The sequence below is a fragment of the Macrotis lagotis genome, chromosome 2, assembly GCF_037893015.1.
Source record: "Macrotis lagotis isolate mMagLag1 chromosome 2, bilby.v1.9.chrom.fasta, whole genome shotgun sequence".
Lineage (NCBI taxonomy): Eukaryota > Metazoa > Chordata > Mammalia > Peramelemorphia > Peramelidae > Macrotis > Macrotis lagotis.
This window is the reverse complement of record NC_133659.1, coordinates 110,865,504-110,890,350: the sequence shown is the minus strand read 5'-3', so window position 1 is coordinate 110,890,350 and position 24,847 is coordinate 110,865,504. Positions and strand designations below refer to the sequence as shown.

General features: G+C 39.0%; 1 protein-coding gene across 2 annotated transcripts in view; it reads left to right on the top strand.

Moving 5' to 3' along the window:
• LAMB3 (laminin subunit beta 3) overlaps window positions 1-24,847 on the top strand; it is a 64,164-nt gene that overhangs the window by 23,934 nt on the left and 15,383 nt on the right. For both annotated transcript variants that reach the window (XM_074222565.1, XM_074222564.1), the window contains 11 exons: window positions 5,328-5,442; window positions 5,963-6,036; window positions 7,623-7,814; window positions 10,975-11,038; window positions 12,474-12,667; window positions 13,942-14,062; window positions 14,800-14,988; window positions 16,223-16,378; window positions 17,510-17,706; window positions 20,706-20,817; window positions 23,154-23,532. In XM_074222565.1, coding sequence (XP_074078666.1) covers window positions 5,328-5,442; window positions 5,963-6,036; window positions 7,623-7,814; window positions 10,975-11,038; window positions 12,474-12,667; window positions 13,942-14,062; window positions 14,800-14,988; window positions 16,223-16,378; window positions 17,510-17,706; window positions 20,706-20,817; window positions 23,154-23,532 — 1,793 coding nt within the window. The remainder of the gene's footprint in view (window positions 1-5,327; window positions 5,443-5,962; window positions 6,037-7,622; window positions 7,815-10,974; window positions 11,039-12,473; window positions 12,668-13,941; window positions 14,063-14,799; window positions 14,989-16,222; window positions 16,379-17,509; window positions 17,707-20,705; window positions 20,818-23,153; window positions 23,533-24,847) is intronic.

Sequence of the window (24,847 nt, the reverse complement as noted above, 5' to 3'; positions counted from 1 at the left end):
GTGTCTGAGGCTGAATTTGAACTCAGGTCTTTCTGACTCCAGGGCCAATGCTCTATTCCCTGTGCCACCTAGCTGCCCCTCCCTCTATAATTCTTAACAGGTTTGCTCTTTGTCTACTTTATCCTGTTTATGAAATTTAGTGAAATTCTATGTGAACTCAGTTTAAGCATTCTAAAATATGGATATGATTAGCTTCTTTGATTTATCCAGCCAAGTCAGAAGGTCAAAAGCCCAGAAGCCATAAAGAAAGACTTTGTCCCTCACCCACTAATCTCTTTCCAGTGAGCTGTCTTATCATAAAGAGGCTTGGGAATAAAGAGTTTTGCTATGTTGCACCTGCAGATGTTCCCATAAAGTGTCATTTTGCCCCTTATTTGAGAGCCTATTCCTTTTTCACAATGGACCGTCTATCCAAAGAAGTTTTTGTGTAGTTTCTGCATCTATCCAGTTGCCATTCTTCTCCTTTTTTCCTTCCTTCCTTTCTTCTTCTTCTTCTTCTTCTTCTTCTTCTTCTTCTTCTTCTTCTTCTTCTTCTCTCTCTCTCTCTCTCTCTCTCTCTCTCTCTCTCTCTCTCTCTCTCTCTCTCTCTCTTCCTAAGCTTAGGAGGGCCCTGGACCTGGGCTTTATAGAAGCCATAATAAAGTCTGAATTTATAAAATTGAGTTTTTCCCAATACACATACTGTCCTGCTCTTTTTTCTACCAGAGTTGAGCAGGCTCTGCCATAGAATCAAACACCGAGTAAATTGCTGAGTTGCGCCCTTTTCCTTTGTGATTCTACTTGCATGAAGGGAAGTAAATGGCACACTGAATAGTGGTACTTTGACCTGGGCAAGTTTTTGCTTCTATGCAGCATCAAATGTAAAATGGATAATCATAACAGCGACCTCCCAAGTTGTTGTGACGACTGCATAAGCTAACAAGTCAAGTACTTTGTAAACCTTAAAGTGTATAAGAATGCTGGACATCATTATTTTTAAGGAGCCAATAGATCCCTTCCATCTCTGGAGTCTGTGTATTCAGTCCCCACTTATATTACCTTGGGGTTGGTTTCTCATTCATTGCTAAAGCAAAAGATTTTTGGGAGTCAGGCTCCTTCTTTGATTAATTCTCTGGGGAAAAGGGAAAATGGTTTTCTTGCCTTCCCCTTCTAATCACTCTCTATTTTGCACAGAGCTATAGGTATGACTGTGTCCATATAACTGTGCATATAAAGTTAGATCATGATTAATGTGATTTTTAAATAATGCAAAATTCAATTTCGTGTGCTTTATGAGATGTTGTTGTAGTTAGTCAGAAAGATAATAAAGTGGTCAAGTTATTTCCTTTTATTTCACAGATGAGGAAACTGAGTCCAACAGGGTTAGGTGAGTGTTAGAAGCTGGATGTGAACTCATTGCTTCAACGAGCTCTTTTGTTATTAAATGATATCATGTGAGCCAATATCGAACTAATAGAGCACATGTGAGCTAGTCAAAAGTTGTAGCAGGCTATTATTACTCATCACTCTGTTGTTGATTGTCATCTGTACATATGTGATAGGTTGTTTTGTACAATTTTATTAATAGTTGTGTTAATTTTTTTTGAAAAGACCCCTAAACAAAATGGACAAAAAATACTTCAGATAGAAACATCACCACTGTTAGAAAAAAAGTAAGAGGCTTGTTTTTATATTAGAACAAAGTTTTGGTATAATTGAAAGGCATGATAGATAATAGTGGTAATAGCCATTCTAGCATAAAATTAGATGTTGGAATGCATGAATCTATGATATGAAATATAAAATATTCAGACAAAATAAAAGAAGCAAATTTACATTAGATTTCTTTTCTTCTTGTGTTGTCAAACAACCAAGGAATAGAAATGTTACAATGATAGGAGTGGAGGGTCTTGGAACTGTGTGCATTGAAGTCAATGACCCCTTCTTAGAAAAGCAACCATTCAGAGAAAAGCTTTAAGTTTATTCCTGTCAGTGAAAGAAAATGGAAATGGTTTGATTGGTTTAAAAATTGAGTTCAATTATGTAATGTTAAAATTAATGGAGAGGCAGCCATTGCAGATTAGGATGTGGCAGATAAAAATCTTGATGTTTTGAAGAAAATAATTGAAAAAACTGTAAACATTGATCAATAATTTTTAAATATGGATGAAATAGACTTATTCTGGAAAAGAATGTCTTTCATGATATTTTTTTTAGGTTTTTGCAAGGCAAACAGGGTTAAGTGGCTTGCCCAAGGCCACAGAGCTAGGTAATTATTGTCTGAGGCTGGATTTGAACCCAGGTACTCCTGACTCCAGGGCCAGTGCTTTATCCACTACACCCAGCCACCCTCATGATATTTCTAAGAAGAAAAAAACTCAACCTGTATTTAAAATGTCTAAGCATTACCTGTGTAGCTAGTTGACACTGTGCCTACAATGTTGGACCTAGAGTCAGGAAAACTCCTCTTCCTTAGTTCAAATCCAGTCTCAGATACTTCCTAGCTGTGTGACCCTGGTTAAGTCATTTCACCTTGTTTGCCTTAGTTCCTCATAAAATGAGCTGCAGAATGAAATGGCAAACCACACCAGTTCCAAATGGGAACACAAAGAATCAGACAAGACTGAACAGAAGGACTGTTTAATACTTTTATTGAGACATAATTCAGAATGGGATTTTCAAACTAAAACTAATACTTATATATGGATCTTGAAAGCCTCAGGCTGAAATGGACTCAGCCACTGACCCATTTTTTTGGTGGTTAAATAAGAAAGGATGAGGTTCTAAAGCTGTTTTTGAAGATTAGTGTTCAAGTTATTGTAGCCTAGCTCTCAAAAAATGTTTCAAGGACAATAATTGGATTTAAAGTATTACTGATTTTAGATCATACCCCAAATCATATAGCTACACTTGGTTCAATGTATGAGAATGGAATAATCTTTTTTTTCTTTTCTTTGTCATCAAGCACATCACCGTTATTGTAGCCCTTGAACTAAGGAATCATTATAGTGTCTAAGAACAACTTTTGAAAAGACATTTGCTAAAAGACAGGCAATAAGTCAATTTCCTTAACTGAATTCTGGAAAAATTATACTATCAAAAGAAGCAATTGAAAATATCCACTATGCTTGGCAAGAAATAAATGTCAACAATATTCCTGCAGAGTGGAAGCACAGTTTGCCAGACTTCACGGATAGTAAATTTGAAGGTCTTCTTTTTCTAAAGCAGACGGTGATAGAAAATATGACAAACATTGGAAGAAGGTTTTGTTTTGATGAACAGGATGGCCAGGAATTGCTCAATTTGTATTCAGAATTGTTGACTGAGAACGATCTTCTTAATTTAGATAAAATGAACATTTGAAAAAAACTACAATAATTTCAAAAAAGCAGATCATGTGTAAATAAAGGTATTCATTCTCTAAGGGGATATCTTTCAAACTCTAATAACAGGAGAAAAATAATTATAGATCTTGACCCTAACAACGATGGAAGCATATAAATTTACCTGCTTGAAGATAAAGCTCTCTGCACCTAACAGCATATAGGTAGATTCAAAGAAAGAGAAGATTTCATTTACACTGCAAAAATATTTTAATTGATAGAAACAATTTTTGTCATATTGTCAAGCTAGTTTTATCTTTAGGTATGATATTTAGTCATTTAAAACTTAAAAATAGCTGCTATTTTTATATATATCCAAACTCTATGCTATCTAAGCATTTTACAATTATCATATCATTTTATCCTCATTCTGGATAGTTAGGTTTTATTATTAACCCCATTTTAGAGATGAGGAAAATGAGGCAAATGGAGGTTAAATGATCTGCCCAGAGTCACAAAGATAGTAAGTGTCTGAGGTTGGATTTGAACTGAGGTCTTCCTAAATCTGGCCCTTCTACCCCACCCCACCCTATTGTGTCACCTAGATGCTTTCTGAAACTATTCTATTGTTTTGTAATGAATTTCAATAACAAACTCAATTTTTATATTCTTTGCTTTTTATGATAAAAACAGATTAAACATATTTTAAATAATTTTCATTGTTTTCCATTGGAAGCAAACCAGTGAATATATTTTTACCTACAATTAAAACTTTGGATAGTATAAATTTGAATAATGTCAAGTTTTCTTTAGGACCTGGAATCAGAAACACTGTACTCTTATTAAATTCAAAACTGACTTCAGACACTTATTAGCAATATAACCCTAGGCAAATCATTTAATCCTGTTTGCCTCAGTTTGCTCCACTGTCAAATGAGCTGGAGAAGGAAATGGCAAGCCACTCCATGTTGGCCAAGGAAATCCCAAATGAGGTCATGAAGAGTTGGACATAACTGAAATGATCCAACAACAACAAACCAAACACACCACTTCTGCACTAATTGGGGCTTAACTAAATATACTATATTTATAACCTCCCCCCTTCTCTTCTGCTGTAAACTTTGTAGGCAGGGACTGTTTTACTGTTCTTGTTTTCATACCTATCATGGCCTTCTTAGTAATTTTGTTAAGGAAACCACCATTAATATTTTCCACCAGGACCTGCCTTTGGAAAAATCGTGGAATCAAAAGCAGTTTAGACTAGGAAGAGGCCTTCTTAGGTTTAAACCAGACCCTTATTAACTCCACTTTTGAACATTTTTAGTATCCTCCCAACTTTATTTCTTTTTCTTCTCTATGTAGCACTCTCTTCATAGTCAGTCTTCTGACTGACCAGGTCCCCATGGATGCCCTACTTAATTAACAAGAGTCTATTAAGTGTGTACTCTGTGTTAGGCACTATGCCAGCTGCTAGAGATACAAATATAAAGAATGAAACTATCCTTACCCTCAAGTACTCAATCTTCCAAAATTATTTCCATCTCCTTCTCCAAAGTTTACTCCTTCCTATTGTTGTTTATCTTTGATTCTCAAAGAAGACCATATCATCAGGGAGGTGACACCATATCATAGAAGTGAATTGGGTGCAAGTGAAGGAGGGCTATGCAGAGTCACCAGCCTTCCTCCTTCCTCCAGAGCCCTCTGGGTACAATGGCTAGATGTGGATCAGATCAGAGTGATTGGAGACATCCTCAGTGAAAACTTCCTTTCTCTTAACACTAGAGCTGTCAGCTAGATGTTAAGAGGAGAGAAATTTGATGAAACAATTTCACACCAAGGTGTTAATGATTGATAACCCCAGATTAATGTGTCAGTCTACCAAAATACATTTATTTTAGTTGAGGGGTTTCCTTCATCCAGATAAGAAGTTTCCAGTGTCCTTGGCTTTCCAGGGTCTGGAAATTTATCAGGAATTTACTACAGGTCATCACCCCTGATCTCCCCTTTCTCTTTCTTTTCTTACAGTGGCAAATGAAATGTTGTAAGTGTGACTCCCGGCTGCCCCATGCTTATAACAGCCACCGGGTAGAGAATGTGGTCTCCTCCTCTGGTCCTATGCGCTGGTGGCAGTCTCAAAATGGTGAGCTACCAGTTATTCTACCAATGGAAATAAGCCAACATACCCCAAGAGCAGCCAGAATATAACTTAGACTATAGGGCAGCCCTCTGGTTTAGGAAATTAGATGCCTGTACCAGCATATTTTTTTCTGTCTATTTATTTAGGGGTAGTGGGGGGAGGAGGCTTCTAGAAAGGGGTAGTGGAAACAATGGGAAGATTTGCTTCATTCCTCTCCATCATTTTTAGAAGAAGTACCCTTAGAAAGAAATTTGGAATGGAGACTGTAAGAGGTGGTGTAAAGAGCCAGTTTGGGGAATGGGTGAAAAATTTACAAACCTGATCAAGCGTTGATTGGTTAACCCATAAAATTATCTTATGTTAAACTTGGTCACAGATCATGGAAAATGTGGGTAGACAAGTATTATTCTAGTTATCAGGGGACTAAGTAGAATCATGGAAGTGAGTCTTTCTTGAGTGTCCTCAGGGACTGGGAAGGGAAAAATGCACTTTATCTAAGAACCTCCTTTTTGTGTCCTGGCAGATGTGAATCCTGTTTCTCTGCAATTAGATCTGGACAGGAAATTCCAGCTTCAGGATATCATGCTGGATTTACAGGTGAGCTCATAGCTATATAATGATGAGTGCAGAGTAGTAGAGTGAGGTCCCCAAGGGTCTAGGTGAGTATGGCTTAACAAAGGACAGAAGGAATTATTTTATTTTCCAAGTCTGGGGAGAAGGTACAATCTGCTGCATGCTCCCATTTTATCTACCTTGGGGTTATGCTAGCTTCTGAATCATAGGATGAGGTGGAGAGGAAGATGTAATGAGCCTAATGGCCCTGTGGCTTATGGAGATTATCTAGGAAGCAGTAGGGCCTATCACTTTCCAGATACCTGTGTAGATAACTGGTGAATTCTACCATGTAGATATTTCTAATTTAACAGCAATACTATGGGCTTAATCTTATTGTACATTGAAATGCAGACTTGGTTCATGGTTCATTGCTAATCTACAGATAATCACCTGTCTTGAGGGAATTGAATTATACACAAAGTTTGACTATCATCAATGTATCTTTTTTAATGAACATGTCAGAAAAATCATATATATGTATATACATATATATATACATATATATATATATATGTATATATATATGTATATATATATGATATCAAAGTAGTCACCTTGGAAAATTATGTACTGCCAAAGAATCTGGTCCAGTGATTTAATAATTAAGGTGGGTGAACCAGTTGATATTACTGAATTATTTAAAATAATGAGTTGAATTCTCTTTTGTGACTCACAAACCAGCTTGGTGAACTTTTCTCAAAAGAGTTATCAAAATGTTCTGTGCAATTCACATATCATTGAAATATGTAATTACAGCTTTCTAAGGGAATTACTTTGAGATAGAATGTTCATTTGACTAAAGCAGTTTTGGTAAATTTTTCTTAAAAAACTTGTTGAGTATCTGATCACTCATTCCCCTCCTCCCCCCTCATTCTTGTGCTCCTCTGAAGAAAATCAAGATGAAGATTAATGAATCTGGACCATTGTAGGGATCTTTGAGGGGATGGGAAATGGATTGAAACATTAAATATCTATTTAACATGAGAAAGTACATAGTAAACTTACTTAAAAGCATGTAAGACGTAGAAGGGTTTAGGACACTAGCAGTGAAAGCAATAGGGTATCAGCTACCAGTTCTACTATTTATGAACTTTCTGCTGAATGACTTGGATTCCATAACATTAACTGAGGAAGTCTCAGGAACCTGAGTGGGCTTTTAAATCTTCCTATGGTCACTTATTTCAAGTACTTCTATGGGTTATTGCTGTCCTTGTTCCAGCACAGTACCCACAGTTCCCACTGATCATGCAAACATGTTTCTGATCATGCAAACCTGGTGAAACAGATTCTGTAGTTTAGACTTGGCTCAGATACTCTTTATAGTCCAGTAAGCAGCCTGTTAACCTAGCTCACCCAAAGTTCCCTGATCTTGATTAAGATGTTTTTCTAGACTGAATCACTCTTTTATATTCCTTTCAATGTGGCCTGTTAAAGTATATAACCAGGGAATAACTACTTTCTTTTTGAGTCTATGCTTCTTGGGCTGAATTATAGCTTCTTCTCATCTTTTTGACTTGGACTACAATAGTTTATTCATCCTTTCCTCTCCTGCTATGCTTTCCCCACAGGGACCTCTACCAGCAGGCATGTTGATTGAACACTCCCCAGACTTTGGCAAGACTTGGAAGGTCTATCAATACCTGGCTCCCAACTGTGCTACCACCTTCCCCCAGCTCCGCCAAGGCAAGCCTCAGAACTGGCAGGATGTTCGGTGTCAGACACTGTCAACCCAGCACACTGGGCCCAACCGTGGGGGGAAGGTACAGTAATTGGATATGACCCCTGAGGGTGGTGGAGGGAGGAGATTTAGTTTAGATGTTTATCAAGTGACTCCTTTGTGCTAGGTATTGGGAATATACAGGTGAATTCATTGCCCCAAACAGAGTTTAATAGAGGAAAATAGTCATGTGATGGTGATGGGGACTGGACCTATGGTTTTACTTATAAGGAACTAACTCCTGACTCTGACTCCTATGATCTGTGTGGTTATGAGAAATTACTTTACTTTCCTTGGTCTCAATTTCCTGTAAAATGTAGTAGGATCAGATTGGATGTCCTGTGAGGTCCTGTCTAGATCTTAATCTATGGTACTAAGAAATCTTTCCCCTTTTTCTAACTAATCATGAGATGAAACCACCGAGATTGCTCAATAAAGAGCTTCTTGTGTTTGCCATTGGTTCCTTTTGTTGACTTCCTAACCCCACCCCCCTCCTCCTTGGCCATTGTATAGGATTTGTAGTGTTTTCTATACTTTAGATTGATTTTGGGATTGAATCCCAGCCTCCTACTCTTCTTCTCCTTTTTTTTTTGTGAGGCAATGGTATTAAATGACTTTCACCTTAGTCACACAGTTAAGTATCAAGTGTTTGAGGCCAGATTTGAATTCAAGGGCTGTTACTCTATCCACTGTACCATCTAGCTGCCCCCATAACTTCTGTATTTCATCTACCCCTAAGAGTTCATCACACACCAAAGCCGTTTGGAGGTCAACATTTCCTTGTAAGGAATTTTAGAATAGAAACCTCATATAGATAAGCAAATTAGAGAGTCTTAGCTTAATCCTCAAATCCAGCTTGACAATGTTTAACATATAAGACTGGCTTTAATAAATTAATGGAGCTGAGTAATTAGGTTCATGAGTACTTAGGTTCAAAATTTTCTCCTGATGTCTGAAGGCTGTGTGATCCTGGGTAAGCCACTTAAACACTTACTGCCCCAGGTGACTCTAAATTGCAGAACATCTGTTTTTTGGAGTTAAAGGACATCTAGATAGTTCAATGGATAGAGTGTCAGGAGTTAGATAGACTTGAATTAAAATTCAGGCTCAAATACTTCCTAGTTGTGTGACCTTGGGCAAGTCACTTAACTCTATTTCCTCAGTTTTCTCAGCTATAAAATGAACTGGAGAGAGAAATGGCAAACCACTCCAATGTTCTTGCCAAAATACCATGATTGAAACTAAAGCCCTCTTCTATTCTCCCTCCACCCTATAGCAAGCAGTTCATTACACATTCTAGATATGTTGAGGTCAAAATCCCCTTGTGAAGAATTTATTCCATTTTTTGCATTGGTAAAGCAATGCAAAACTCCTCACTGGGAGTTTCCTTTATCAATAAAATAACAGAGTTTGTTCCTTAAAAAGGAAGGAAGAAGGAAGGACGGAAGGAAGGAAAGAAGGAAGGGAGGAAGGGAGAGCAAAGGGATGAAAGAAAGAAAGAAGGAAAGAAAGAAAGATAGAAAGAAGGAAAGAAAGAAAGAGGAAGGAAGGGAGAGCAAAGGAAAGAAAGAGAAAGAAAGAAAGGAAGGAAGGAAGAAGGAAAGAAAGAAAGAAGGAAAGAAAGAGAAAGGAAGGGACAAAAGGAGAGCAAAGGAAAGAAAGAAAGAAAGAAAGAAAGAAAGAAAGAAAAAAGAAAGGAAGGAAGGAAGGAAGAAAGAAAGAAAGAAAGAAAGAAAGAAAGAAAGAAAGAAAGAAAGAAAGAAAGAAAGAAAGAAATCACTTCTGGATGATTTACTCAGCCCTGGTTCTTCAGAGTTATTTGGTGTCCTCCTTTCTTACCCCGCAAGGTTCCAGTTATGTGCTGGGTCCAGGTCAAAAAAGACATTATCTATAGTCACCTGAATACTTCGTGATACTTTTGTTTCTAGAGATGCTTTACCAAATCTCTCTCCCTAGCCCTCCCTAATCCTGGAATCAGATACAATCAAATTTCCTGAATTTTCCTTTAAAAAATTATTGGCATCTTTTGATCTTATAATTTATAAATGTCCCCCTGTATCCTTCCCCCTTCTCCATCCCAGGGAACCAGGTAGACTGGTAAATGTTTAACAGCTGACTTTCCAGAGGGGAAAAAAGTACACTGAAGTCACTTGCAAGTTTAATCTGTATTATTAGTGTTTACTCTATCACTTTCTTAAGTCAACCAACAAAACAGCAAAGTAAAATTTGATTAAGTAGCATATGCAGATTTCCAAGGTATAAATGATCACATTGAGAATTTAATAATCAACTATTTCTTTGGAGCTAGCACCAGCACATCCCTCCCAGGGTGCCATTCTTTATAACAAAGAATTTTTTAAAAGAAGAATTGGAAGAAGATAGGAGTAGTCAATAAAACTGATCAATATGTCAACCCTTGACAATATATGTAATTGAACAATTTTTTAGAAGGCACATTACCCTCCTTTCTCTGTTTTCTCCAGACTGTTATTTTGTAATCTCTTGTAGCTATGCTCCTGACTATCCCCTGAACACCCATCGCTTCATTCAATCCACTGTTTCTTCCCTAGGTTTTAGAATTGGGTTCTCTTATCTTTCCTCTTCCCCAGTCACATTCTTCTCATTTCCCTTACTCCTCCTTGTCTTTTCACTAAGCAGTCTACTAACCAGGCTCTCCTAAGCTACATTTACCTATTATGTTATAACTTTTGTGTCACATTGACTTCCTATCCCAGGTTCCAAGAGAGAATTTTAAAATAGGACAGGGAGGGCTTGGAGACATTTGAATGAAAGGTTAGTTTTTCTTCCTATTCCATCTCTGCCTTTTAAAAGGTTTTTCTTTTGAATTAAACAAACACCAAATAAAATGAGTATTCCCACATACATAATATAAAAGAGAATTGTATGTGAAATTGCCTCTGTTGTATACTGTTTTCTTTTCTTTTTAAGTATACAATAAATCCAACCTGTACTTTCCAAAGTGGTCCTGCTTATTTTTTGATTCTTACTGCCTGAGATTCTGTTTTCTTCTCTGTATTAAAAGAAAATGCTTCAATGGCCTCTCTCTCTCTCTCTTTCTGTCTGTCTTTGCCTATGTCTAGTCCACTGCCTCTCCTCTGCACACCACTGGAAAAAGAAAAAGAAAACCCTGTAATATAACAAATTCCTATCCTACGAATTACATTTTTCTTTTTTCTCTATAGGTGCATCTCAACCTTTTGGATTTAGCTTCTGGGATTCAGGCCACTCAAAGTCAGAAAATTCATGGTGGGTGAAGTCATTTCTTCTGGGGAATGGGATCTGATTGAATGGGTTGGAGGAGTTGAATTTTGCCACTTTATATTGGAAAGAAAGTAGTTGGAAAATAGAGATGGAAGCCCTAGGGACCTACAAAATCTAAGTAATGCTTAGGTTATTGGTGGGTAGGCATTGCCTTTTGGGGGCAGTTTGGGAACATTAGAATGAAAATTCAGCCTATTCATTAAATAGCTTAACAGAGAGGAAGATACTGTGAACCAGTGAACAAAGAGCCAATCTTGGTTTTTGGAGTCTAAATAATCTAGGTCTCATTCTGCCTCTGAGCCATACTAGCTAAGTGATGGTGGACAAGACTCAGTACTCTAGGTCAACAGGGTTAAATTCAAATAGAAACAGATACCTGTGGGCCAAAATTAAAATTACAAGTTAACTTAATCTTTTTGACATTGCACTTTTATTTATTTTACTAAACATTTCCCAATCACATTTTAATCTTATTTGGACCAAATTTTATGACCCTGAATTTGGCAACTCCTCAATGGAGGAAGTTTGTGCGGCATGAGCTTCATATGTTCAGAGGTCCAGGCTTTCCTTTTCCCTTCCCTCCATTATTACTGCCTCCCTCACTCCAATTATAAAGACCATAATGCCAGAGCCTGGAAGAGATAGGGGAAGGGTTATTCAGCATATGGTGTAAATGAGACAATTTCTCAGATAGCTTTTATTCCAGTGAAAGGGTCATAACATCATAGATTTAGAGCTAAAAGAGACATTAGAAGAACATCTAGTCCAAATCCTTCATTTTAGAGATGAGGAAAGTGAGACTCATTGAGGTAGAATGACTTGCCCAGAGTCACAGAGATAGTAAGTCTTCCCTACCCCCCTTCTTTGAGTTCAAAGTTATTGCTCTTTTGTTTGCATTTTCATGGATATGACACATACTGAAATAACTCATGCAAACTAATATGTAACAAAAATGCAAGAAAACAAATGATCTGTGAGATTTAAGCAGGGAGATCAGAAGGATCCTGATGCCAATGATGTAAAGTCAAAGGAGGGGTCTAGCAACTTGATCCCTATGGCCTTTCTTGCCCAAAGTGATTAACATTTTATTCTTTCATGATGCTTTATCTCTCATTTTCTTTTGTTTCATATTTTCTCCTTTCCTTATGACTTCCTTTCTTCCTATTCTCCTTCCCTCCCTTCCTTCCCTCCCTTCCTTCCCTCCCTTCCTTTCCTCCCTCCCTCCCTCCCTCCCTTCCTTCCTCCCTTCCTTCCTTCCTTCCTTCCTTCCTTCCTTCCTTCCTTCCTTCCTTCCTTCCTTCCTTCCTTCCTTCCTTCCTTCCTTCCTTCCTTCCTTCCTTCCTTCCTTCCTTTTTTCCCCCTCTTCCTTCTCTTCCTCCATTCTTTCCTTCCTTTGTTTCCTTTCCTTTGTTTTGCACAGAACTTGGGGAAATAACCAACTTGAGAGTCAACTTCACCAAACTGGCTCCAGTACCCCAGAGAGGTTACCACCCACCCAGTGCCTACTTTGCTGTGTCCCAGCTGCGGCTGCAGGGGAGTTGCTTTTGCCATGGCCACGCTGACCGCTGTGCCCCTCTCCTTGACACCCCTACTGACCCCTCAGCTAGAGTGCAGGTGACAACCTACAGGGGAGGGAGGAAGACTGGAATTTCAAGAGAGGAGGCAAGGGAGGGGGCAGGGGGGCACTCATCAATTTAGCAGGATCTAGTGAAGAAAGTATGTAGTTCTGGTTTACCTTGATCCATTGTATACTTTGAGCAACTCATTCCTCCATGTTTTTATTTTCCTATCCATAAAATAGGGGCATAACCTTCCCTTTGATAATTTAGAAGTAGGTTGAGAGTGTCAGGAATTAAAACTATGAGAGGGTTTTTAGTTGTAAAACTAGATGATATGAACACTCAGCTGAATCTAATGTGTAAATTCATTGTAACTATAGTAACATCCTTGGCTAGATATGTCAATTTTTTGGTAGCATGAAAATATGGAGAGAGGGAACATCATAAGATAGGCATAGAAGATTATTCATTCAACCAATAAACACATATTTTGACTCATTAAGAGGAAGAACTTTCTAAAATGAGAATTTCTCCTAGATGGGGGTTGCCTCATGAGCTTGGGGAGCTCCAAATTATAGTAGACTTTTGAGCAGATGATGGACAAGTTATTTTTCCAGAATGCCCTAGAAGTAATTCCTACATCAGATGAGGGATTACATTTATTAATCTCTCCATCCCTTCTTACAACAGGATTCCAAGATTCATTTCCTGAGACCTGGCATGCATTTAGCACTATGCTAATTGATATGTAAGATCGCCTGACCTCCAAGAGTTTATAATTTAGTTGGAGAGATAAGAGCTAAACCCATTAAATAAGTGATTACAAATGATATGACAATGTGTGATTAAGTACTTAACAAATCACGTGCTATGGAAGTGTAATGTATTGCATGAAATGAATATTGGAAAAATAGTGATACTATTAATATTTCCCTCTGGATATAAACCATGAACTTATGTAGAGATAAAAATATTTATTGCATAGATAAATGCTTTTGTCTGAAAATCGGCTTAATTTCCTCCAATTTTTCCATTTTTTGATAGATACCCTCTTACACTTATTCTCTGAAACCAGCATTTGAGAATCCCATCCAAATATTTCAAATACCACAGTATCCTTGGCCAAATGAGTTTGGGAAATATTTAAATAGATTTATGAGTTTCATAGGAATTCAGATAAATGTAGAGTTAATGTAGGCTACAGTAATCGTAGAGAACTTTATTGGAGGCAACTTGGTTTGTACTAGTCCTTAAAGGGTGGGTAGGATTTAAATAGCAGGAAGGAAAAGGGCAATTATTATTGTCATTAACTGAAATAATTTTTCCAAGGTCCATGATGTTTGTGTTTGCCAACATAATACTGCTGGTACCAATTGTGAGCACTGTGCTCCTTTCTACAACAACCGACCCTGGAGACCTGCTGATGACCAGAATCCTCATGATTGCCAGAGTATGATTATGGACTTCCCTCCATTCCTCTCCTTCCCTCCTGCCCTGACTCCTTCCTTTTCTTTCTTTCAGCCTTCTCTTCCTTTCTTCCATCCTTTCTTCTATCCTTTCATACATCCTTCCTATCTCCCTTCCTTCCTTCCTTCCTTCCTTCCTTCCTTCCTTCCTTCCTTCCTTCCTTCCTTCCTTCCTTCCTCCCTACATTCCTTCTTTTTCTGTTCCTTGGCTAGTATTAGATCAGAATTGAGAGGTCAAATAGTCCATCCTGATCTCACCAAGGAACCTTTAAATCATTCTCCAGTATTGGCTCTTTATGTCTCTTTAGGTCCCTAGCTCTTAATCCAAAAGATTGTTTTTGTTGTTGTTTCTGTTATTTTTGCTTCTCATTTTTTTCCATTCCAGATTCTCTCCATTGTGAAAACTTTGACTGAACAGTTTGTGTGTGTGTGTGTGTGTGTGTGTGTGTGTGTGTGTGTATGACTATAGAGTAGTGATATAGATTGAATGATTCCCTGGGGGAAATCAGGATCCTCTGGTCCCATAGTTCTCAAAGGATATGCTATGGCAGAGTTTCTCTAGGTATGTCCTAATGGTATGATACTTAGATTTGAAATGAATTCCTGTCTATCTTTTGGGTCATGTTTCTTTATGGCAAAGCATGATACTGTGCCATGTGTAAAAAACATTGGAGAGCCATTGCCCTGGTTCAAGAGGTTCTTACATCCTTTCCTGTTCCAGGATGTGACTGCAATGGGCATTCTGAGACATGCCACTTTGACCCAGCTGTATTTGCTGCTAGCCAGGGAGTCAGTGGAGGTGTATGTGATAACTGCCGGGACCACACCGAAGGGAAGAACTGTGAGAGGTGTCAGCTGCACTACTTTCGGAACCGCCGCCCTGGTGTTCCCATCCAGGAGACCTGCATCCGTGAGCAACTGCTCTGCCCTCTCTACTTCTTTCTTTCCACTGGGGAAGGGACTGGGGGCCTCAGGTTGGGTCTGGCTACTTCCCTTTGGTGCAGAAGCAGCAGACCCCTGGGCAAAGCGGGGAACTGTTCTATAGTAACTCTATTCAGGCTGCTTGGTGAAAGACTCAACCGACTGTTGTGTTGGAGACAGGAAGACTAGAGTTTGAATCCTGCCTCATATTTTAACTAGTTGTGTGACCTTAGGCAAGTCATCTAACCTGTTTCTTCATCAGAAAAAAAGAAAATAATAGCATTACCTTACAGTATTGTTATGTGGAACAAATGAGATTCCATATGTCAAAATGCTTTGTAAATCTTAAAGGGCTATATAAATGCTAGCTATTTTTATTAACAACAACAACAATAATTCACTAAGTATTTACTTAGCTTTGTAATGATTCCCTTTCTCTTGGGAACTCTCAATCTAATAGGTGAGTAAAAACAGGGTCTCATGAAAGTGACTTAAAAAAATCACATGTAAAAAGTAGCTTTAACATTCAGTCTCTTTATGAACCTTTTTTTTTTGGCAAAGAGACTGAAGTGGTTTTTCTTCTCCAGCTCATCTTAAAGATGAAGAAACTGAGGCAAATATGGTTAAGTGATTTGTCCAGGGTCACACATTTTTTTATGTGCCTGAGGTTGGATTAGAACTAAGGAAGATGCATCTTCTTGTCTCTCCTATGCCACCTAGTGGCCAAAAAGTAGCTAAGGTTTCTTCCAAATTGCTATACACAATGTAGTTACTGCTAAAAGAGCCCCAGTGAAGGGGTAACCTGAATTTGCTGTGTGTAGTCAATGATATCTTTTTTGAAGGATAATTTGATTTAAAGAATTTGAACTTAAACACTAAATAAAATGGGCATTTCATATATATATATATATATATATGTACATGTACACACACACACACACACACACACACACGAAGAGTCAATGAGTTGATCTTACACAAATTCTTAGAATTCTGTTATTTACAATTTGCCTTGTTCCCCCCTAGAATACAAGTCCAACTTAAAGCTTTCTAGACTTGTTCTGCTTAGCTACGTTTCATTTTTGGAGGAAGTAAAGCTTTCAATGGGATTTGCAAGGGAGTGATGACTATAGATTTGCAGAAAGGAAGGGAAATGGGAAGGAGGTCTACTTTATTTCTGCCTCATTCTTACATTAGATGCTGTTTCTGTACCCTCTCTCCAGCTTGTGAGTGTGACCCAGATGGGGCAGTGCCTGGGGCTCCCTGTGACCCACTGACTGGACAATGTGTGTGCAAAGAGAATGTGATGGGGGAACGCTGTGACCTGTGCAAGCCTGGTTTCACCAGACTCACCAATGCCAATCCCCAGGGCTGTAATCGTAAGTTGGGGCCTAGGGGACCTCATATCAGCTATGTGGCACAGTGGAAAAAGCCCAGGACTGATTCTTATTAACTATGGAAGAGAAGAAGAAAGCAAAAGCAGAAGGAGGAGGAGGAGGAGAATAAGAACAAGAAGGACAAGAAGGAAGAGAAGAAGAGCAAGAATGAAGGAAAATATTAACTATATAAATATTAACTATATGACCTATTCTCCTCCTCCTCTTCCTTCTTTTTCCCCCTCTCCTTCTCTCTTCTTCTTCTCCTCTTTCTTTTTCTTGTTCTCTTTTTTATCCTTCTTCTCCTCTATTCTTTTTCTTCTTTTTTGTTCTTGTTTTTGTTCTTCTCCTCCTCCTCTCTTTTTCTTCTCTTCCTCCTTCTTCCTTCTTGTTCTTTTTGTTTTTCTCTTTCTTGTTCTCCTCTAATCTCCTTTCTTCTTCTTCTTCTTCTTCTTCTTCTTCTTCTTCTTCTTCTCTTTTTCCTTTTCCTTCTTTTTCTTCTCCTCTCTCCTCCTCCTCCTCCTTTTCCTTCATTCTTGCTCTTCTTCTCTTCCTTCTTGTCCTTCTTGTTCTTATTCTCCTCCTCCTCCTCCTTCTGCTTTTGCTTTCTTCTTCTCTTCCATCTCCTCTTCCTCCTCTTATGATGGGCAGAATGTTTGAGGAGGGTATAGGCTGAAAAGCTGGAACTCTCTATAATTTCCCAGAATTTGCATTTTCTGCCCTCTTAGGGCTCCCTATCCCTCCCAACCCCCCCCCCCCATCCTCTCTTAACTGTTGGCATCCTCCTGGTTTCCTCATCACTTCCTTATAAAACTGAAAGGCTGTGTTGCTTTGTTCCAGAAGGTGGCAGCACAGGCTTAGGTTTCTTTGTAAAGTCTAGGGAGGGGTGGGAGACAAGGATTGATAGAATGGGTCAGAACAGGCTGTCTGGAGCTATCAAGGTCGGGGAGTGGCATGAGAGCAATCCATGTTCATCCATCACTTGCACCCACAAGACATCTGTCGTCTAGTGGACCTCTCCATCTATGGCATCTCTGGGAGCTCTCCATCACCCAAGGGACTTTAGGGATGATGGAGGGGGCGCAGCATCCCTCCTCAGACAGCCCGGGCACAGTGCCACCTCTTGCTCTGCAGGCTGTGACTGTAGCATCCTGGGATCCCGGCGAGATATGCCCTGCGATGAGGAGACTGGGCGTTGCCTCTGCCTGCCCAATGTGGTCGGTCCCAAGTGTGATCAATGTGCTCCCCATTACTGGAAGTTGGCCAGTGGCAGGGGCTGTGAGCCATGTAACTGTGATCCTCACAACTCCTACAACCCCCAGTGTAACCAGGTAAGAAGGTGAAAGGAGTCCAAGGAGTGGGGGGGGGGGCTGGGGGGAGGGAGTATGCTCAGTGGAGAAGGGCAGATTAATTTATAGCAGCAGGGGATGGAGCAGCAAGGAGCAGGGGTCCCTTTGGGAGAGGGTTCTTCTCCCCCCACATTGAGATATAAAGAATGAAGCACTAAGTCTATCTCTGTTCAATCATGGTCAGCTTCCCTAGGGAGGTATAGTGGAAAGGAATGAGAAGATCTAGGGTCTAAATCCCACTTGTTACCTCTGTGACCTTGGTCAAGTCAATCTATCAATCCATCAATTAGCATTTATGAAATATCTAGAAGTGGCAGGCCCTGTCAGTGCTGAGGATGTCAGTACAAAGAATGAAAAGTCACTCATAGGGAACCTACTCCCTAGTCGAAGTGGGGAAATAAATATGGTATCAATTTAGAGTGAATTTAAATCAAGTAAAACAAATAAATAAAATTTAAAATACAACAGAGTGAATAAAAATAAATTTATAACAAATAGCAAAGTACAATTCAATTTGAAAGGACAGTCATCAGCAGTTGATGAAATTAGGAAAACCTTAATGCAGAAGATGGGACTTTACTTATTTAAAATAAATTCTTCAGACCTCAGTTTCCTCATCTTAAAAACTGAGATTTTCTAAATCTAGGATTCCCTAAGAATTCTGGTTTCTTAGCTCCTCTTTGGAACCAACCCAGGGGATCTTTGTATTTCATTTTAAAGCTTTTCTCTTCAAAGCTTTCTAAACTTTCCCTGATCTGAAATATTGAGTGAAGCACTAAGCCTCTTGGTCTTAATTCCTGAGGTGATTTATATCCCTAGCTTCCAAGATCTTTTTCACTCCATCCCTGATTGCTTTTCCCCTTCTCTTGCCACTATAACTGGACATCTAAATTTGGTATTTACTTTCCCTCTCTTTTCATTCTTCCTCATGTTTACCACACAGTCCACATCATAAATAGGTTTTTTCTTTATTTATAAGGAAAATAGTATAAAGAAATGCACAAATAATACATCCAGGTCTGGAACTTAGATATGTAAGGGAACAAAAAGAAAATTGCCTAGTATCAGACAGGAAGATACTTAACTTCTAATTACTCTCTATTTTCCTGGATTTAGCTTAGCAATTAGATTTTTACTTGTGATTTCTAAAGAGAATGAACTAATATAGGGAAGTTGAGATTGTACCCCCAAGTCAAACTCATTGGTCCATTCTACAACTCCAGACCCATTCTCAGTCAATCAGGAGCCTCCTATGTCAGAATTTTGGATATTTGGTCTTAATTTCTATCTAATCAATCAACTCATCAACGTGCTTTTATTAGGTATTGACCACCTGACAGTTTCTTGAGATACAGACAAAAATTGAACCGTTCCTTGTTTTCAAGGAATTTATAGATTTCCAGGGGAGACAATGCACACATTTGTAATTCTAAACAGATTAAATATAAGATAAATCCAAAGGTATTGAGAGTCAAAAGGCATTAGCAATATAGGAAGGGGGAACAAAAGGTGGTACTGAAGTATCTGAAGGATTTGATTCCATGAGGAGGAAAGTGCAGAGAGTATATTCTAATCATGGAGTATTGTCAGTGCAAAGACTTAGAGGTGGGAGATGGGATGACAGACATGAAGAGGAACAAGAAGGACACTTTGTCTATACCATAGAGTTTGGAAAGAGGGTCCAGCTTGTGAAGAACAGAGGTTATATTGCATTTTAGAGCATGGGTGTTTAACCTTTTAGCTCTTCTGGGCCACATCACTCAACAAAAACTTATCAAGGGCCAAATATAGAATGTGATATTTTATATAACTGCAATGTAACCCATATTGCCGATGAGTTTAATAATAAAATGTAATAATGTAATATGAATGGGCTTTGAGAGTCACATGGGATCTGTGGGCTGTGGGTTGAACACACTTGTTCTAGAGGCAATAGGGAATCACTGCAGTTTATTGAATCTGGAAATGGCACAATCAGACCTGTGCTAAAGGAAAAAGTACTTTTTCAATAATGTGCAGGATGTTTTGGAGTAGAGAAAGACTGGAGGGAAGGATAAATAATCGGCCAATGCAATAGTCTAGGAGAATGGGACAAGAGCTTTCACTAAGATGGTGATTGTGTGAGTAGTGAGAAGAGGTTAGACTCAAGAAATGTAGTGATAGAAATTGATAATGGTGTCTTTGATAGAAATATAGAAGGTGAGAAGAGGAGAGGGTTTAGGGGAAAAGATAGTTAATTCAGTTTTGGTCACATTGAGTTTGAGATGCCTTCTAGGACATCTAGTCTGTCTAATAAGCAGTAATTTGGGACTGGAGCTCAGGAGGAAATTAATTTCTTTTCTGACCCATGATGAGACAAATATAGATATTCCAAACTTATACAGATACAAGAAAAACACAAAAAAGAGTAATTCAAATTATCATGAAGATCACCATAAAACTTCACCTAACTTTTTATTTTCTTATATGCAGCCTTCTTAGAAACAACACAAGGAACAATATCTACCAGTTCTTAAGGCTACAGTGATAGAATAATATGAATATCAGGATTTGGGAGGACTTTAGGGGTTAGCTAGTCTCACCCCCTTCATTCAACACATGAGAAAATTGAGGCCTAGGGATAGTAAATGGAGTCTGGAGATAAGAACTAATTTTCCAAATCTGTGTCCTCTCCATTATACCTGATTTGCTTCTTTGACTCTCTACCATCTCATTCTTGCACAGAACTTTTCTAAGGAGTCTAAGTTGTGGCCAAGTCCAGACTTGCCATGCTTTCTTCAGGGTCCTGTCTTGTAATATAGAGACAATCACAGAGAAGAACATGTACATCTTAGCTTAAAGTCTAAAGCAGAGGTAGGGGAGGAGTTGCCTGGTTCCTAACTTTTCTATTCTCTAAGCCTGAGGTATTATAGACCCCCATCTCAGGGAGAAAGTATAAAATAGGAATGCTGCCTCCTGATGTAACTCTCCTCTTGGCATAGTTCACAGGTCAGTGTCCATGCCGGGAAGGATTTGATGGCCCAACATGCAGCGCAGCATCCATCCGCTTGTGTCCTGATCGGACCTATGGAGATATTGGTACAGGATGTCGAGGTACGCTCTATTAAGAGTAGAATGTCTATAGAGAGTGGGTGTGCATGGTTGTGATCATGAAAGACAGGGTGGTGTAGTGGAGTAGAACCTATCGTCTAAGCATGGACTCAATGTCCTCATCTATGAAGTGATGCCTCTATTGCCTATCTCACAGGGATTTTGAGAAGCTTAATTGATATAATCCATGTAACACACTTCAAGACTGTTTGCGTATCTACCAGAGGATTGTTAAGTATTTTTGATTAGGAGTATCTAGGTGGCATGGTGGATAGAATAGTTCACATGAAGTCATAAAGACCTGGATTCAAATCTGAAGTCACTGAACCTAGTTGTCTCAGTTTCCTCTACTGTAGGAGAAGGAAATGGCAAACCATTCCAGAATCTTTGCCAAGATAATCCCAGAGGGGATCACAAAGAGTCAGACAAGAATGAAAAATGATTAAACAAAAAAAAAATCTTCTTTCTTCCAGGTGCTATGATGCATAAGTTATGTATCTCTTTGCTAGGAGCTAGGGATACAGAGATAAAAGTGAACAGTGTCTGCCCATAAGAAGCTGACATTGTATTGGTGTAGGCAACCTGCCCCCATATAAGCATATGCAAATATATACATATTATATGTATATATATTATATGTATATAACCAGATAATTTTTGAGAGGAAAGACCCTAGAAGCTAGGGTCAAGTAGCAAGTGCTACTTGAGCTAAGTTTTGAAAGAAATTAGGAATTCAGAGGTAGAGCAAGTAAAAGTGGAACCAGTAGCTGACATTTATAATGATGTTCATTTGATCCCTGTGTGTAGGCATGGTAGATAATGTTATTCTCACTTGACAAAAAAAACCCTAAGGTTTCAATTAAGGTTATAGAGTGTGTTTATGTGTTTGTGTGTGTGTATATGTGATTAGGCATACATAATTTTATGGAATAGGTGCATGCTTACCTTGGTTGGTGTTTGTGTTGTGTTCATTTGCTACGACTGGAGAATAAACTTTATCAGTCCCAGTGAATGCAAAGGGATCATTAGAATGAATGATCTTCCATCTGTTCACCTGCCCTAAAAGTCAATTCCCTGCTGGCATTTCAGAAAATGTCCCAGATGTGTCTTGGTACTTCAAGGGTGTTACATTTCTTTATCTTTTCCAGAAAGAAACCAAATTTCCTGGAGTAGATCTGGATCGTTTCTGTCAGACAGAGAGGAGGATATTTTTTCCTCTATTGGGAAAAAAAAAGAAACAAGAGTACAAAGATTACAGATTTAGAGCTAGAAGGGACCTTAGATAATATCTAACCAAAATTCTAACTCTGTTAGAATTCCTCATCTACAAAAAGGGAATCTTATTAACATCTTCTTTACAGTGTTGTTATAAGGATCACCTGAGAAAATATGAATAACATGTTTTGTAAACTTTAAAGTATCATATAAATGTCAGTTGTTGTTATTATCTAGTCCATTCCCCCTTATTTTACAGATGAAGAAACTGAGGCCCCAAGTCACTCAGTATCTGGTAGAGTCAGGATTTCAATTTTGATCCTTTCACAACAAATCCATTTTTCTTTTCTCCATACCATTTGAGTGCTTTTAAGTTTTACAAAGTGCTTCCCTTATAATAACTCTATGGAATGAGAGGCAATGTAGTATAGTGGCTAGAGAGCCAGATAGTCTTGAGGTCAGAAGACATGGGTTCAAGTCCTACCCTGCCTTTGTGTTCCTCCATAAGTCTCTTAAACTCTATTACCTTACAGCAACTAAAATGATCAGTTATAGAGAAGGTACTCAATGGCTTTGGTAGAAGAAATTTCCATATTGAGAATTTTTATGTCAATGAACTCCTGAATTTAGTTCAAGAAAAATCTAGTTGATGACATTTATAATGATGTTCATTTGATCCCTGTGTAGATTATGTTATTCTTGCTTGACAAATAAGAAACTATGATTTCAACTAAGGTTATAGAGGTTAAATGACTTACCCATGGTCACTTCAATAATAGGAAGTTGAGGTAGGACTTGAATCCAGTTCTCTTGGCTCTAGGGGCTGTGATCTTTCCATTACACTAAAGCTACCTACACCAAGTTAACAAAGGCTCAGAATTTAGGGTTCCATCATGGTCAAGTCAGCAACCATTTATAAAGGGCTTACTATGTGCTAGACACTGTGTTGAAGTTTAGAACTAAAAAAAAAGTAGTTTTTGTCCTCAAGGAGCTTCCCATCATGGTGCTCTTTCTCCCAAACCACAGTGGTCCATTCGGGGGAAACACTCAGCCTCTGTCCTTAGCACTCCTCTGACTGTTAATAATAATCCTCACTCCGCTGTCCCTTCTTGCCCCATCTGCAGCCTGTGACTGTGACTTCCGGGGGACTGAGGCTCCAGGCTGTGATAAAACTACAGGTCAATGCCTATGTCGCTCGGGCTTTGCTGGTCCCCGTTGCGATCAGTGCCAGAGAGGCTTCTGTGACAACTACCCAGTCTGTGTGACCTGCCACCCCTGCTTCCAGACATTTGATCGGAACATCCGAGAGGAAGCCCTGCGTCTTAGGGCCCTGCTCAACACCACCGCTGGACTCCGGCCAGGGGCTGACCTAGGAGAACATGGTCTGGGTCCTCGGATAGTGGAGGCAGAAAACAGCATCCGACAGATCCAAGCAATTCTCAGAACACCTTTGGTCACAGAGCAAGAGATAAATGAGGTGGCAAATGTCATCTTGTCTATCAGGTACCCTCCCCTCATTCTCTCTCCTATTCACTGAAATTCAACAAAAAGATAACACAGGAAAAGAAAAATAAACAACTCTTGATTTGTCATCCTTATGGGAGGGAACAACATGTGAAGGAATATGATGTCTCTTTGGAGTCAGAGGATGTTTTTGGTGTTGAAATAAAATCTGTTTGCTGCACACACATTCTGTGCTGCCCCTTGGCTCAAGAGAGGAGGGAGAAGACAACGAGACATCAGTGTTAGGAGGTACCCAGGTGTGTGTGGGAGAAGCAGCAGGAGCCAGTGAGGCATTCATCTGTCTGACTGCCTGAGAATGAAGTGAGGGTTCTAAATTTACCAGTAGGTGAAACAAAAGCAACCAGAAGCTGGGTTGAACTCAGGAGTTCTGACTCCCGAGAAGAATCAGAGAGAGGAGGAGCAAAATGTCCGAGGTTAGCTCTGGAGATCTTCAAACATGGCAGGCACCATGAGATGTGGAATATGGAATCTAGGTCAAAGAAAGCAGCTCAATTACAATTTATTTAGGAAGTCTGAGAGCTGTCCAGTTCCTGGACATTGGGCAGATTCTTTGATAGCTCATTGTTTCTCCAACCATTATAAAAATTCACATTTAAATAGCCCTTTAAGATTTGTTTATGTTTATTTAATCGAACACCTTGTGTCCCATTTGGGGTTTTCTCAGCAGATAAACTGGAGTGGTTTGCCATTTTACAGATGAGGAAATTGAGGCCAACAAGATAAAGTGACTTACCCAAGGTTACAGAATTATTAAGTGTCTGAGACCAGATTTGAACTCAGGAGGATGAGACTTCCTGACTTCAAGGCCCAGCACTCTAACCATTGTACCACCTAACTGCTCCTCTTTAGGGTTTACAAAGCTCTTTTCTCAAAACAAGCTCATGAGTTAGTGCAATTCATGAATCTACTGTTTTCTCTGTAAATAAATATCTTAGCTTAATTGGAAAATGATGAGGATGTAAGAGGAAGGAAGAGAAGATCTCCTTGGAGGCCTGCAGTTCTGCCTGGGACATTAATTTAGGGATTGCAAACTATAGCATAGGGTAGGGCTTCTCCTCAGACTTTGTCCAGCCTTCAATTTGACAAGAGCAGGCATCAGGCTTAAGACAGATCAAGTCTGTAAGGTGGTAGAGAAAAGCAGGTGGTACATCATCTCCTTTGAGACCAGTCCCATCATGATCTGTGTCCCAGGGGAAACTGGATTAGTTGGTGTCCCAGAGGAAGGATATCTTATCTCTTAGAATAAGTAATCTAAAAATAATTCTGTATTTAGATTTAGAATGAGTCCTATTGA